Source organism: Cyprinus carpio, chromosome A2, assembly GCF_018340385.1.
Source record: "Cyprinus carpio isolate SPL01 chromosome A2, ASM1834038v1, whole genome shotgun sequence".
In the NCBI taxonomy this organism is placed as follows: domain Eukaryota; kingdom Metazoa; phylum Chordata; class Actinopteri; order Cypriniformes; family Cyprinidae; genus Cyprinus; species Cyprinus carpio.
Window position 1 is genome coordinate 5,311,181 of NC_056573.1, and position 17,339 is coordinate 5,328,519.

Genomic DNA, 17,339 nt, shown 5'->3' on the forward strand with positions numbered 1-17,339 from the left:
TTACGCTAAATCTAATCATCAGTGGGGCGTATGCAGAACGATTTGTTTTTTGTTTTTTATTTTCACACTAAAAATCATGTTAACTTGATTTGATCTAGTATTTTAACATTTATGGATTTGTCCTATTCACTTCCATTTTAAGTGCTTTTGTAACCCAGATGTTTTTTGTTTCTTTCTTTCTTTTAAAGAGGTCATATGATGCGATTTAAATTTTTTCCTTTTTCTTTGGAGTATTACAAGCTCTTTGTACAAAAAGAAGATCTGTAAAGTTGTCTCAAATCCAAAGAGATATTCTTTATAAAAGTTAAGTGTCAACCACACCACCCTAAAACGGCTCGTTCTAACACGAACCCATGACTACATCACAATGTGGGAAGATTTGCATAATGCCGCCCAAATGTTCACGTAAAGAAAGAAGGCGTAACTTTCTCGCTGTAGTATTGTTGCTGCCGCCATGTCGTGGAGACGCTGTGTGTTTTGTTGTGAAAGCCAAACTACTTTGTTTGGCCTTCTAAAGGAGGACACAACTAGAAATCAGTGTTTAAGTTGTATTTACAACAATTCAACCCAAATATTCAGATGTGTGCAGCGCATTTTACAGAAGACGAGGACTATTTCCTGGAAGAGTAGCCTACAATGCCTAGTCTGGCGCTTTGAGTCTGGCGCTTCTGACTCACAGCCTGTAAGTACGTTTACATATTTAAAGAATTTGCCACTGATGATTCAAAGGCGAGTTTGGAGCTGTGTAGAGTAGCGCTTGTTGTTTGTCATTTCTCCTATCATGAATGCAGACATGGATTTATGTTTATGCAGCAGGATATGCAATGCAACGCGTAAAAAGACAGTATATGTCATTATGATAAGTAATTATGTCCCCACTGGATGCTACAAATGGCTCGTTTATGATGGGTTGTATTGGTTTTGTCTTGTCGCACCAGGTACTCAGCAACACAGTATGTTAAGGGGCGTAACATTTCTGTCACACGCTTGGGGTATACGGCTGATCACAACGTACTGGATAGCTGACCAATCAGCATACACCTCGCTTTTCAGAACGATGAGCTTTGTAAAAATCGATGTGTTTCAGAAAGGCGGGGCATAGAGTAGAAACAATAATGTACATTATGTGGAAAATTTAACCTTAAAATGCATAAATACATTGCAGCATTACACCAAGTACACAAAATAATGTTCTTTTTAGCAACGTCATATAGAAACGCCTTTAAGAAAAGGAAGAAAGAGGCGATATACAGTTTTGTGGTAATTGGCATTATGCCGCAAATGCTGCTGATTGAACTTAATGTTTGTTAACTGCTAGACTGCATAAATGTGGAGGATTCTTTGATGACTTTCTCTTCAAGTTTTGAAGAACATTATATATTAGAAATAAAAATGTCATAGTGAATCCAAATTTTATATTCATAGTGCAGACATACAGTGCATGGGGAAAATCAGTCCACATATGGAATGACCAGTTCATCATCACTGTACTCAGCATCTTCCTGTTGGATTTCCTCTTCCTTGTCTTCCTCTCTCTCAGTTGCCTGGATGTAGTTGTCCTCGATGAAGCCATCATCATCATCTGAACTTTCTCCACTCCTGATCATTCTACCCCTCATGCCACGCACTGGAATCTCTCCCTCCTGATCTCCAGCTTGGCCGAACTGACTGGCCGTTTCTCCCTCCAGTAATAAAGCGTGACTGTTTCTGGTCAGGCACCATCGGAAGAAACGGTACCTCACAGCCAGTGCTATGAGGAGGCCGACAGAAAGCACTGCTGTCAAAGCGCCGAGCACAATGGGCCAGGCGGAGTAGTCTTTAGGGATTCCTGTTGAGTCTGTGGCTGACAAAAGAGATGAAAGTAAATTAATAAGACTTATATATTGTTTTTTAATGAAAATACAAAAAGTAGTAGTTGGGCTGCACAATTATACACAATTACTACAGAAATCATAATTGTTGATTATTCCCTTGAAATTGTAATTGCAATTATTAATTACGATTATCACAATTTACACTGAATGATGTTTATACCATTGTTTGATGCAACTGCATGCCGTATATTTATATGACATTAAACAAGCTGAAAACACTCTAACTGAAAAACTTTTAGTGCTTTTCTATAGTATTAAGCCTCAAATGTCAACTATACATTGTTATGGTTTCTTCTTTCAATTATAAAAAAGTAAAAATATGAATGGTATTATAATGTTATACTAAAAATAAAATTTAAATAATGGGAAAATCCCTTAAGATAACATGTAGGAAAAAAATGCATCTTTAGCACGCAGAAAAACATAAGTGGACTTTGAACGATTATTTGCCGCTTTGAATGATTATGTAATTGTGGCATCAATAATTGTAATTGCGATTAGAAATTCATTTAATTGTGCAGCCCTAAGTAGTAGCCTGTGTCTCGAGAATTTCTAATGCATTACTTATATTTGATAGGACTAAAGTGATTAATTAGATAATGTTCACATGAGTTTTCACTTAATTATAATAACATTTCATATTTCATATATGCTAACAGACATAAAATTGATGCACTAACCGTTTTGTCCACCTGAAGTACTTTCCAGTCGAATAAGTTCTGATAAAAGAGTTGCTCTGTCTTCTTGAGAAGTCAAACATTCATGTGCAGACATTACCACAACCAAATATGTAATCAGAACCATATTAACTCTGTGGTGTTTATTCCCCATGATGTCCTGTCTATAAGAGAGAATATTTTTATTATTTTTTTTTTGTTGTTTCCATCTGTAAATCACTCTTAGCCTATCATACTACAGTCCTGCCAGACTGCTTAAAAAGCAAATAGTTTCCTGGTGTGAACTAACATGATGAAAATTATAGTCAAAGTCAATGTAAAGCAATGCAACACTCATATGACCCTCATGTGATCATTTGAAAAGAGAAATGCATTATCATACAGTCAAAAACCCACTGAAATAACAGTAAAATAAATAGTAATGTTTTATACATGCCTGTTGCTTGGTATAGTCCAATATTTCAGCGTTTTTTATTATTTTTGATTTTCATGTTTACAGTACGGAGTGCATCACAATGGAAGCATCGTGAGCAAAGGTTGAAAGAGGTGTAACTCTTCAACTGGGTTAATAGGTAATTTTTATTACATGTTAACTCATTTCCTTGTATCTTTGCAGGTATCAGCTGATCCGCACTAGACATTTAAATACAGTTTGTGAATTTTTGTGTTTCACCCTGTGCAATTTCTTCCCTTACGTACCTTGTGAAAAAGAAGTACACTTCAGCATACTTTAAAAAAGAGTACTTATTATGGAAATAATAGGTTTAGACTTTAAATGAATATTGATGAATGTATTTTTTCTGGTGCTTAATTGCATGTTAAAGAGATAGTTTTACCAAAAAATAAAAATAATTTGCTCACCCTCCTGTCATTCCAAGCCTGTCTGAATTTCTTTCTTCTGCTGAACACAAAAGGAGACATTTTGAAGAATGTGGGTAACCAAACAGTTTTGGGTCCCATTACTTTTTTTTACTTTTTTTTAGTCAATGGTGACCATCTACTGTTTGGTTACCTATTAGTCATTTGTCTGTTTTAATGTTGTTGTTGTTTTTGTAATTTTATTCATTTGGCCTCATTGTCCCTGACAAATCAGTTCTCTTAAAGGTGGTATATATGATTTTTCCACCACTATATATATATATATATATATGCATGTGCCAGCAGCTCTTGACTGGTTACCCAAGCTGCCTTTCAAAACTAGAAGAACCTAGATTGCTGCTGGGAGAGATGTTTGTGAAGCCAGCAGGGGGCGCTTGTACTGAGGTTATGAGATCCAATGTCCTAATGGAGACATACATAGATAAGATGTTTAAGGGACATTAATCACTCCCATGTCGTTCCAAATCCATAAAAGCGTCGTTCGTCTTCAGAACACAAATTAAGATATTTTGGATGAAAAACGGGAGGCTTGTGACTGTCCCATAGACTGCCAAGTAAAATACACTGTCAAGGTCCAGAAAAGTATGAAAAGCATCGTCAGAATAGTCCATCTGCCATCAGTGGTTTAACTGTAACGTTATGAAGTGATGAGAATACTTTTTGTATGCGAAGAAAACTAAAATAATGACTTTATTCAACAATTCGTCTCCTCTGTCTCTCCGCATCACCGTAGCACCATTTTGGAGAATATGAGCTAAATGCAGGCAGTGTACGCTCTTCTGTGTCAGCCGCTACACAAGGATAGGTTACGTGTATTTACGCTTTGATTTGAAAGAAAACAGCTTATCCGTGTAGTGCAGCTGACACAGAAGAACGTAAGCTGCCTGCGTTCAGCTCATTTTCTCCAAAATAGCACTTCGGTGATTTGGAGAGACACAGAGGATACGAATTGTTGAATAAAGTTGTTATTTTAGTTTTCTACACGTAGAAAAATTATTCTCATCGCATTGACGATGCTTTTCATACTTTTCTGGACCTTGACAGTGTAACTTACTTGGCAGTCAATGAGACAGTCACAGGCCTCCAGGTTTTCATCCAAAATATCTTTAATTGTGTTCCGAAGTTTCATCAAAGCTTTTACGGGTTTGGGACGACATGGTGACATCTGGTGGTAGCTTTTTAGTGTTTGAGTTTTTATTTTTTTTTGGAGTATGCCTTTAAATAATGACAAAATTTACTCTGTAGTTATTCTACATCCCCCAGACTGTAGGTACATTGGTCAATAAGCCACATCATTCTGCTCTGAGGCGTCATGCCCATTCAAAGTGAGGGGGCACGTGCCCCCTCAGATTTTTGAGCCAAGTGGATTTTGAATACAGCTTCTAAAATACAAAAAATAGCAGAATAATATTTTCTATATTTAATACAATCACACCGGTGATTTATAACGTTATATAATTATAATGTTCAGTGCGTCATATCATTAGACGTGTTTTTACAGCACTGCGCATTATAACCAATCACAAACACACAATGCTGTTGAGCTTATAATGCAATGACCAATCAGAGGTGTTCAGATGAGTCAATGCTAAAATGCCGGTGTCTTCACTTGCTCGCTGACTGAACACCTCTTTCTGGCAAATTCTCTCGTCAGAAACAACAAAGTGCAAATGTGTCTACGAATCTGTAAGATATTAATTTCATAGTGTAAACAGCTTCAGTGATTTTAATGGGAGTTTTTCAGAGTGCTCGAACTAGACTGTCAGTGAAAATGTACTTTGATAATGTAAATGTTCTTTGCTCTCTTTCTGCACAATGAAAGTGTTAAGATTAGTAGCCTAAATTGCAATGTATTCATTCACATTAACTTTCAATGTTAAATTCACATTAAATATAAACTCAGTAATGTTTATATTTGTTAATGTTATGGCATGTCACCAGTGGCGATTCTAGGATTTTCATTTTAGGTGGCTCAGCCCCAGTGAGTGTATAATAATAAATTAATAATAAATAAATAAAATTTTTACAAAATGTTTGACTAAAAGGGTGGGGTGGTATACTAAACCTATTGCAGTATTCCACTGCATGTCATTCTGATCACACACACACACACACACACACACACACACACACAATTTTAGCCTACTGTTTGCATTTCTATTACAAACCTCTTTCATAGGCTCAAGTAAACAAACCTCTTTCTATGCCCAAGTACTGTCTGTCACTGTCTTTAATCATTTCTGTGCATGACTATGGTAGTTAATGCCACATGCACTGTAATATTGTATTGAAAGTTAAATTTTTAAATGAAAATAGCAACATTTTTATAAAGTAGGCCTATGCATTCATATGTGTTAAGGGCTAACGTTACATTTTCTCTGGAGGAAACAGCTGTGGTGTGATGAGGGGTGAACGGAGTGAAAACTTTACAGTATAGGAAACCAATTGTTCCCTCGTGACTTTTTGTAAGCTGTAGGCTATTTATGGCAAAGAACTGCACAGATGCAGATATTATAACAATCTATCGATAAACACACACCTTGTCCTATCTTTCTCGCTCTGCAGTCTTCGGATTGAAGAACGCACTGAAAGCCACCCTAAACATGGCCTAGCGACGCCCATGCATGACACCCATATCTGTTAATTAAGTAAACAGACATGTTTTTTATGCGTAGTTAATAGATTATATTAGTAGGTTACTTTGACCATCGCCCACTAGATCAAAATAATCTATAAAGGTGAGAATCAAGATATTTCATGATAATTCAGTTAATGCGCTTTGGAATGTTTTGAATAAAAGGAAAAAATAAATAAAACATAAGTGCTGTTGTGGCCACTGTGTGTCACGTGACAAATCCCCCCAACCACCTCCCCTTCCCCAACTCGTGCCCCCTCAAAAATAATGAGTGCATGACGCCCCTGATTCTGCTCTCCTCTCCACTGATAATTGGTGTGAAGTGAGCGCAAGATAAGACAAGACCATAAGGGAGAGAAAAAAAACCTATAGACATTGTGTAGCCCCACCCCTTTTCAGCACTATGCTCATTGTCTTCTGTGTTTCGTTTGTATTTCCACTGAGTGAAGGTAAGGTCTTATGAATTTATGAATGATCCACTCGTTTTAAAATATTTTAGGTCTACTGACATTTGTTATGACATCCGCTTCTAACATTACAATGTACATGATAACTCACGGTAACTCTACAATAAGTAAATCCACTTCACCAGCTAATTAGCCTACTCTTCAACAGCAGTGTTATAGAAATATAGGCTACAGAGCTACCACAAAAATGGAAGTTCAAAGACGATTCTAAAGACGCACTTGTTTCTCAACATAACCAATGACAGACAAAGCAGAGTAAAAAAATAAAAAGATTCATCTGAAAGGTACATATATTTCCTGACTTATATACAGACACTTGAATATTTACATATTTCATTGCCATAATTGAAAATATAGCAGTACTATGAATTCAAATTCGAATGATTTCACTCAATGATTTTACTCAAATGTCTGAAATGTACATCTAATTCATGGAATTATTGAATAATAGTGTTACATTTGGGATTCATTCCTTCATTCATTCATTATTAAACTCATGTTCATCTAAAACTGTAACTCTAATCAGGTAAATTTTAGTTCCCTTTCAATCATTCACTTCGATGTTGTGTCGAAGTTTCTGACACTAGGGGTCACTCTTGGGAGCCCAAACACCCCTGGCTTCTCATTCCTCCCACACTTTGTGTCCTCCAGTTGAGCTTCTGGATGAGTTTGAGAGCTCGTCTCAGGGTTCAATTTCTCATTTGGGGCTCTAGATGAGGATGAGCTGTTAATCGCACCATTGAGAGGGTTGGCTAGAGCCATCTGAAGCTGATGACTCGGTTGAACTTGCACCCAAGGGGCATTGCTGCTTCGTCAGCTTTAGTGAATGGTGCCTCTCTATGGCAGACATTTGCAGAGCTGCAGGTTGGGCTACACCTAACACATTTGCCAGATTCTACAGTCTGTGGATGGAACCAGTCTCATCCAGAGTCTTGAACACTAGTTCTTAGACTAAGGTGACTGGTAGGGTGTAGAACTTGCACATGGCGCCTCCCCCGTCTTAGGCATATGTGACCATTGAGCACAGTTTAGTTCATCTTTATGAACTCTGGGCTACATGGCTGAGTTTGGTGGAGGAACTCACTATTAGAATCCATTGCAAGGTAGTATCCCCAGAGTGAAATCTCATTATAGGTTAGTGCCCCATATGTAATGGCTACCCTTGGTGGCCCCATATGTGTATTATTCCACTGACTTGTCCCTTAAGGTTCAGTGTCTCCCCTAGACAGACACTCGATCTGTCATGAGGTTCTGTGTTTGGTAGTTCTCCCCTTATCCAGAGCCCACCACAGAATCTTCCCTACATGGTACTTCTACCATAAGTCCATAGGTTGATCTTCACATGTTACCTCCCCTTTGGGTAGGATGTGCTCTCAGTTGTGTCCTTTCCCCCACTCTAGGATAAGTACATATTTTGATCTTTAATTACCAGGACTTTCACCTGTTACTTATTCTGTTTTCCTAACAAAATGAGGAAAAGGCACTGGCTGATGTGACCTCTGCCTTCTTGGTGGCTCTCCCAGTTGCTGGATAGAGAAAGATTATAATTCTTGGGCATTGGAAGGATACAAGGAGGAGAGGTGCATTTGGATGTGACACACTGGCTTGTCAACATCTATGCCCCCGTGGTCTCGTAACACAGTTCAGCAGCTGTGGCATTTTGTATAGTGACCCCAAATGTCGGAAACTTTGACACAATGTCAAAGTGACCAACTGAAAAGGAATGTCTTGGTTATGTATTGTAACCATTGGTCCCTGATGGAGGGAATGGAGAAGTTGTGTCCCTTATGCCACAACTCTGAACTAACTCTGAGTGGGTTGAGACACTTCTTGCTGGAGTTGTTTGAGTTGTTGTGTAACTTTTGACTCAACTCTGAACTAACTCTGAGTGGGTTGAGACACTTCTGGGCCAGCTATGCAATCTTTTGCTCGCCAGTTGACTTTGGCGAGCGACCTCTTGTGTCTGAAACGTTGACACAAAGACATAACCGAGGTATTTTTTAGTGTGAAGAAGAAGAATATGCAATATTTTATTTAACAATAACAAGAGCTGTAGTGAGACTGAAAAACACATTTAATTAATTTATGGTACTGTCAGGTTTTTATGCTACTATGTTTCTGAATTTCTCATTCCCTCACATTTTTCATCAGTAAAATTGATTGCATGATCTGGAAATTGTTTGGTGGTATTTTTTTAGTGTTGGATGTGTATGTAAATCGTTCGTTGGATGGAAGGAGTGTGTTTGTTGGGTTGTTTGTATGAATCAATAATTTGATTTGATTACATCAAATTAATTTTTATTTAGATGGTCTGACCAATAATTGGCCCCAAACACAAACTTCTTTTAAAGGGGTCATATGATGCTGCTAAAAAGAACATTAAATGGTTTAACGGTTTAAGGTTAAAGAACACATTATTTTCCAGATACTGTACATTATTGTTTCTCCTCTATGCCCTGCCTTCTGAAACACGTAGATTTTTACAAAGCTCATCGCTTTTGAAAGCGAGGTGTGCTGTGATTGCCCAGCTATCCAGCGCATTGTGATTGGCCGAATGCCTCAAGCGTGTGACGGAAATGTTACGCCTCTTAACATGATGCCTTGTCTGGCCGGAGCGACGAGACATAAACATAAAACCCATTATAAACATGATAGAAACATGATTTCTAGTCGTGTTTTCTTTTGGAAGGCAAAAACAAAGTAGTTTCGCTTTCTCAATGAAACAGCATCACACACCGCGGCCTTGAGTGAGCAGAGGCCGGAGGCCTAGAGTGAGCCGCGGGCGGCTTGAGGCAGATTCTACGAAGGAGCGTCCGTTGGGCTTGAGGCAACCACATGTGACGACCCCAGGCTGGAGTCTGCTTCGTCCACAGTGAAAGCCGATTCGGTGATCCACAGTGCAAAGTTGATGTATTTCCTCAGCGACCAGCACGGATCAGCTCCAGGCATGATGAAACAGATATCGTCCTTTCACAGTGAAATACACAGCACCTATACGAGATGGTGGCGGTGGCAACAACAATACTAAAACAAGAATAAAAGGTACGCTTTCTTTCTTTGCGTGAATATCTGGCCAGCGTTAAGCAAATCTTTCCACATAGTGACGTAGAAATGACGTGTTAGAACGAGCCATTTCAGGGGGGTGTGGACGAGTGTTAACTTTTATAAAGAATATCTCTTTGGATTTGAGACTTTAGTCTTTGCAACATTACAGATCTTTTTTATTCACCAAGAGCTTGTAACACTTGTAATATTTTCCTGTTTAAGTGATTTTGAAGTTATTTAGTCTGCTTAATGGCTTCAACCTTAACTTACTATATTAACTGAATATGCACATGTTCAGGTTTGCCAAATCATAGCAAATCAGGTTTGGCATAAAGTTTGGCAACGAAAGTAATTCAGTTTGGCACAACATAAAAGTGAGCAAATTACACAAAATTATTATTTTTTATTCGAATGGATATCTGAGTAAATTCAAATTTATCTATTTATTTATAACCCATTGCATTTTTTCTTTCATAATCAGTTTTGTGCCAACAGTTCAATTAAAAATATAATAACCACCATTGTTTATAGTAAATATTTTTTTGCGATATGCCAAGAACATTATTTTTTTTTAAATATGTCACTATGACTTTTCCCATAAAAGAGTTGAGCTACTGTGTGATTAAACAGAGCTTGCTAATTACATTCAATGTTAGAAAAACAATAAATAATAAAATAATAACAATAATAAAAAATAATTATTAAAATAATACAATAATAATAATGGTGCTGGTGGTTATGGTTAAATTTTTTTCTTTTTTTGACTTGTCAGACATTTTCTCCAAAAGGCAGAAAAGTGCCAGACTCTCAGATTATGCTCTTGGTTCATAAACACTTGCCAGAAATCAAAATGTCATAATGACCAGTTAGGTTTACAGTTGAGCTAGGTGAAGGCACAGGTAGGTCAGTGACAAATAAGAAAAGAAAAGGCAAAAAATAGTCCAAAATATATGGACACAATTTATATTTTAAATTCAGGTAAAAATGGACAAAATCATTTAATTGTAAACTGCTTTAATCCTCCTTACTTAATGATAGTGCACGGATAGTGTGTGTTATGAACACCACATAGATATTTTCTTATACTGTAGTTACTTCACCAATTGAAGGAACAGCTAACTCAGAAATTAAAACTTGCTGAAAATCTTGTCATCCGAGATGTAGATGAGTTTGTTTCTTTGTTGGAACAAATTAGGAGAAATCTCTGGGGTGGGGGTTTTGGGGATATTCTATGGGATATTCTGCTTGCTATTTTGGAAATTTCTTGCCTTAAGTGGATAAACTTAAATAGTAAACATACCTATAATTTCTCTTTTTTATCTTACTTTTGAATCATTGAGAAACTGTATCACTTAATATTCTTCAGTAACACTTTAGTTTAGGGGCCAGTTCTCACTATTAACTAGTTGCTTATTAACATGCATATTACTAGCATGTTAGCTTTTTATTGGTACTTATTAGACACATATTATTGTCTTATGCTGCATGACCATTTTTTATATCTCTTAATCCTACCCCATTACTAAACTTAAGAACTACCTTACTAACTCTTACTGAGCAGTAAATTAGGAGTTTATTATCATAGTTTAATAGTTAATAGTGACTGGTCCCCAAACTAAAGTGTGACCTATTCTTCTTTCAGGATTGTTCACTTTGTGTATCAGCATGCAAAATATTGAATTAAGCATGCAATAAGTGAATTGAGAGACATATTATAGGACATTTTTTAAAAATGTGCTGTTTCAGTAATATCACACCTCAAAAAAATCAACATAAATGTATTGTACCAAAAAGTTGTGAAACAGGGTTAAATGTAAGCATTATGTGCATTCATTTTACTTTCATGTTTATTCATAGTACAATGCACACAAATGAATTTGTTTTGTTTAATTGAGTTAGTGACATAAAAAATAAGAATGTCAAATAAATAAATGCAAATAAGGTAAGTACATTTTACTGTTTGTATGACATTATATAATGCAATGCATACTTTAGTCCAACAGGTGAAGTCAAAAAAGTATTTGTATATTATATATTATCTTAACATTCATGCTGATTGTCTGGCATTTCTGCAGCTTTGCTAAATCAGAAATACTGTTGCATAGAATTGCATACTACAGTATACTGATAAATGGGATCCATAACCACTTTTTAAACTGATTTGCACAATAACAAAAGCTGAAACAGTTCAATTATAACAGATAATCATTACTAAATGTGTTACTAAATAGCAAATTTAAAGAGGAATATCCTGAGGAATCAAACTTTGTTTGATCTTGATATAACACAGCTTGAGGAAAATACACAGTGACTAATGAATAAAAGCACACAAACAGCAGAAAACCATTTCACTACTAAAAACTCAATCAAAACCATAAACCTCTACACTATTTCCATTAGCTGTGCACAGTGTGAAGGGCTCTTTATGCGGGTCCTTCCACATTGATTCTGGTGACAGCTGTGGTAAAGCAGCGCTGAAAGAGCCGCTCAGGGTCAATGGGACGGTTTTCACACTCCAGTTTGCGGTTAAGGAGATGTTTGAGACCCTGATGTCCAGTAGAAAGGCTGGGCTCAGATGTTGGGTCAGATCCTAAACAGAATAAAGACTATTAATATCTGGAGAGAAAACATTAAGGACAGAGCTTTGTATACCAGCCACTGCAGTAGGAGTGTGGTTTTAGTGTAAGGGGGGAGTGTGTGAACATTTTAATATTCTCTTTTTTTCAAAAGTATAGCCACAAGACATAAACAATGTTAACAAGATTTTAACAAGACTTTTTTATGTAATGTTTCATCCAAATTTACAACTTTGTTGGCATGAATTACACAGTTTTACAGCTCCAACACAATACACTTTTTAATATAAGAAGTGCTTTTATAAAATTATGGGCTTTAAATTCTCCAAAATTGTCCCCATTCACTTTCATTGTAACTGCCTCACCATAGCCTGATTTTTTCTTTAATAGAAATATAATGTCATGACAGCCAGGGGTTGGGAGTATTTGTATTTCAGCCACTGTTCCATGTGGCATGAAATACAAAATAGTATTTTGTAATTTGTATTTGATAGGGTTGATGAAAATGGCTTTGTATTTTGTATCAAAATACTTCAGTGTTTTGTATTTTTGTAGTTTTAAAATACTGTGAAATACTTTGTAAGAAGTCTACATGATGATATCATAAAAATGCGGCCTCTGATTGGTGCCTACTCAATAGGCTAGTTTGCTTAGACTTGTTGAGAACAGAACAGAAAATTGATGCATATGGAAGAAGGTGGTCAAGGTAAGAAACGTGCAGGCTGCCAGCTTTCCATAAATTTTTTTTACATAAATTGCTTTAATTTTTAACAGTTCATGTTAAGTTGTGTTCGTTTTAGTAGCCTAGTACTAGTTTACCAATTAACAATGTTCTTGAAAACTATTATACCGAGCAGCAGCCCCACAATTAACGTTAGCTTGATATTTTCAGCCTATGTTAAGTTAGGCAGTTGTACACACACACACACAAAATAAATAATAATAATACAGTGTTATATTGTTGTACAACATTACATTTTAATGTCACGATATTGGTGTAATGGTTAACTCGCGTGGAGCAGCATCATTTACTGTGAGCCGCTCTGAGAAACTTGTTTTGCTTAAAGGCATCAGCAGCTAAAGAGGCCTCCTTCAATGTAGTCCACAGGCTACACACACTCATTCACACACACACACACACACACACACACACAGTGTTACACACGCACACACACACACACACACACACACACACACACACACTTACTTTCTCACCCACATTCACACATAAGTTTGACAATTCCTTCAAAGAGCATACGCAGCATACAGTGATATGAAGAGACACAGAGGAGACTGTTGATTAAGAAATTATTGAATAAAGTCGTTATTTTTGATTTCTTCGCTTACAAAAAGTGTTCCCATCGCTTCCTATAACCCAGATTACACGTCTGATGGCAGATGGAGTATTCTGACGACGACTTTCATACCTTTTATGAACCTTGACGCTGTTATTTATTTGGCAGTCTATGGGACAGTCACAGGCCTCCCGGTTTTCATCCAAAATATCTTAAATTGTGTTCCGAAGATTTTTGGAACGACATGGGAGTAAGTGATTAATGACAAAATTTTCATTTTGGGGTGGAGTATCCCTTTAATACTCCTTGACAAATTCTGTTGCTACTTTCTGATTACGTTCTGGCTACATTTAAAAACAAAACCTATTGATCATTTAATAATCGTTGAAAAGCTAATATGTTTGTTTTCAACTTCCAAATAGGTGTCCAATGACTGATAAATAAATGTTTGATTACTGAATATTGTACCCTAATTGAAGTAGCTGTTTAGTAGGATCATGATTTTGCATACTATTGCATACCTGACACATAATATATTATAATATTTATGAATAACATTCAAATGATTAATTAGTTAGAAACTTGTTGCTATGAATTCAGGTGCCATCACTTTGTTCAGTTTGCCATCATTGTTTGTCATTGAGTCAGTTTTGCTGATGCAAAGTAGGCCCTTTGTTACCAAACACCAAGTAACTAAATTAGGATACAATTATGAGTCATTTGCAAACTGCAGACTGCAGATTTGAATTGACAGATTTCATAGAAAATTATGTAGTGTATGATGTTCACAGACTCTGATTTTTTTAGCTTCAGACTATAAATCTATCTAGTCGTAGTATATCAAATATGTTTGATATTTTCAGACGATTTTAGAACAAATATTGTTTTCATTTGTATTTTTTTTTTTAGAATCTAGTTACACACATATGGTTGAGATTTTTCATGTCGGAACAACTTTAAAGTCCGGTACTTTATGATCCTCTGTCGTGTAGTGTATGATGGCCAGTTTTCCTCTGTGTCAGTGTAAGGTGCCTAGTGTTTTAAAATCTGTTCAGATTTTAAAAGTCATGTAGTGCATTCCACCCTTTAATCTCATATCAGTAAAGGAAATTTACATTCATTTATAGTTCAGCAGAACATTAACATGTTCTTCAAAGTCTTTGATATATCTAGCACGTCATGTTCATTCAGTATGTCATTTTCACATAATGTGTCACAGAGATGGAGGAACATCATGTATAATCTAACATCCTTTTCAGTGTCCGCATCCTTGATTTTGCCATTCATAGATCCATTATGGTACAGTGTGCCACATTAATGCTATTATTCCTGTTTCATTCATTATTACTCGGTGCTTCGGTAGATTTGGATGTACTAACCTGGCACACTAAGGTTGAGGCCGTCGTCCCTGCTACTGGGTTTAGTGACGATGAAAAGGTAACAGAGGACGCACACAGTGATGACAAAGACCAACAGGACCACAGCAGCTATGGAGAGACCAACCAGAGCTCCAAAACTGAAGATACAATCAACAAACCACTGATGAAAGCATAGCAGGACGCTTGGTGCACTCTACATTTATCGCTACATTTATCACATATTTTATTAATACACTAAATTAAGAATTATTCGAAAGCTTAAACACCTAAATTTAATCTGTGAAAACTGCTTTGAAATTGGACATTGTGTTACAACAAAATTTACTGAACAATTTTATAATCAAATCGTTTTCTAATCTTGACACATATCATTGGAAAGGTATGAAACTCCATGTTCTATATTTGGCACATATTTTATGATAGAAGTGATGTGAAAGTCATTGTGACAGAAATGTATTAATTTGTGACATAAGAATCCTTCAAAAACCCAGTAGCTATTTTTGGTATAGCTCCTAATCAAAATCTCTCAGGAACCTCAATTTTTATAATATCAACTTCAAATTTGAAACACTTTGTTAGACATATGGCTTTGATTTTTCAGAATCTAAATTATTTTGGAAAATATATATCTTCATTTTTTAAGTGTTTTCAATTCAGAAATAATCTGCTGAGTGTCATCTTTAAAAAGAGAGTCTGTATTCCAAAGCATTCATAAATTACAACCATTTACGTTTGGATATGCATACGTGCATTTTCACACAATAAGGTTTGGCCACAGTTAACAGATTAAACTGATTTAAGCCTAAATATTATTGAGTCAATTTATTAATTGATCCACTCAGACCCAGAGTCTATTTTATTAAGGCATTCCTTTTCCAATATATTAATATTAGATTGAATAATATGATACGGTGCATATTAGGAAATAAGAAAACTTGTAATACTGTTTTGTATTTATATCTTTAAATGGATCCAGGATGTTTTCTCTGTATACAGTAGTCTAAATATTAAATAGACTAGTTCAATAACGAGTGTTGGAAGCAGATAAAGCAGTGTAAAATCATTAACTGTTGTGCTGTTTTATATAGCCACCCATATAAACTGACTATTTTAACTACTTGCGTCAGAAAAAGAAGAGGGAAAAATCATCGAAATGCTACAGGAGTGCGGTTGATAAAATCTAAAACATCTTCGCAACTGATGAATAAATAGTCGATTTCTTACCTGAGCCACCACATATATCCATATTCATAAGGGAAAAAGCTGTTGGGATCATCACAACAGTACTTCATATCATTAAATCCACAGCAGAAAACAGCTCGAATGTTACTGTCCGCGGTGGGACAGGAAAAGCCCTTCACAAAACCTCTTTCTCCGCTATTGTAACTCGTACATATCGAGCTCATAATGATGCCGAAATCTCATTTACCGGAACAACTGTCTTACATGCGACAAATACGGGCTACCTCTATAATAATGCAAAACTAAGACTCCTTGTAGAAATTCCTGGACTACATTTCCATGTTAATGAAAGACAAACTTCAGTAGCAAGGCGCTGCAGTTTCTAGTCCAGTCCAGTATTCCGAGGATGCTGTAGTGTAAGAGAGGACTGATAGAGAGCCAATAATTATTAACACACACTGAACATGTGCAAATAAATAAATAAATAAATAACTGCCGACTCGAGATGGGCTGTACATTCCTGAGATAGCCTGAGACCCAGCACACAAAAAGGTTTTCATTAAAATTGTTGACCACTACAACATAACACATAGGCTACTGCCAAAATTATATAAACAATTCTAATTATTTTAAATTTTGTAGTATTATAGCCGATAGCTGTCATATAGGATATATTCCTTTCTGACATTTGATTTCAAAGAAAAGCACATTTGATGTAGCATAAAGCAGTGTCATGCATGAACTCAGAGATGTTATCAAAACTTATTTCCTAGAAAATTTCATGGGTTTATTAATGCGGTCACGTTAGTGAAATTTCGGCGACATTTCTTGTTTGTCTTCATAATCTTCAGTCAAAATCTGAACATATACTTTGCTCTGGAATGGCATTCCTTTTCTGATGACGTCAGTTGGACGGCTTGGGCAGAATATCCTTAAACACACCCCTCCAACCATTAGATTGCTATGAGTGAGAGACAGCGTGTCTACACCGGAAAATCATTTGAAATTTGTGTCAATACTTCATAAATAGAACGCAGCAGCAGTTTTATGTTGGGGATTTGTCGCTGCGTACCGTGCCGCATCCAGTGTAGACAGCATCACTGATTATAATGAGTTCTTCTAATGAGTAGACACGGTGAGAGAGGAGGAGCGCAAACATAAAACCATGCCCTCTATTCAATATTCCGTTTCAGCTGTAAATACGACACTACACTGAAATAAAGTTGGCAGCAACTTCCGGTTCAGGCGGACTTTAACGAGGCGAATCCGCATGATCAACTTGAACCTCTTGCGAAATCTGCGTCATAGTCAAGTCACCTAGTGCTTTTAA

General features: G+C 36.4%; 1 protein-coding gene across 1 annotated transcript; it reads right to left on the minus strand.

The window, feature by feature from the left end:
• Window positions 1-11,600: 11,600 nt before the first annotated feature.
• On the minus strand, window positions 11,601-16,374 carry LOC109076023 (protein shisa-like-2A). The gene is made up of 3 exons (XM_019091846.2): window positions 16,052-16,374; window positions 14,828-14,964; window positions 11,601-12,167 (listed from the first exon to the last, which is right to left on the minus strand). The coding sequence occupies exons 1-3, from the start codon at window positions 16,231-16,233 to the stop codon at window positions 12,001-12,003; spliced, it is 486 nt and encodes a 161-aa protein (XP_018947391.1). The 5' UTR covers window positions 16,234-16,374; the 3' UTR covers window positions 11,601-12,000.
• Window positions 16,375-17,339: the final 965 nt, after the last annotated feature.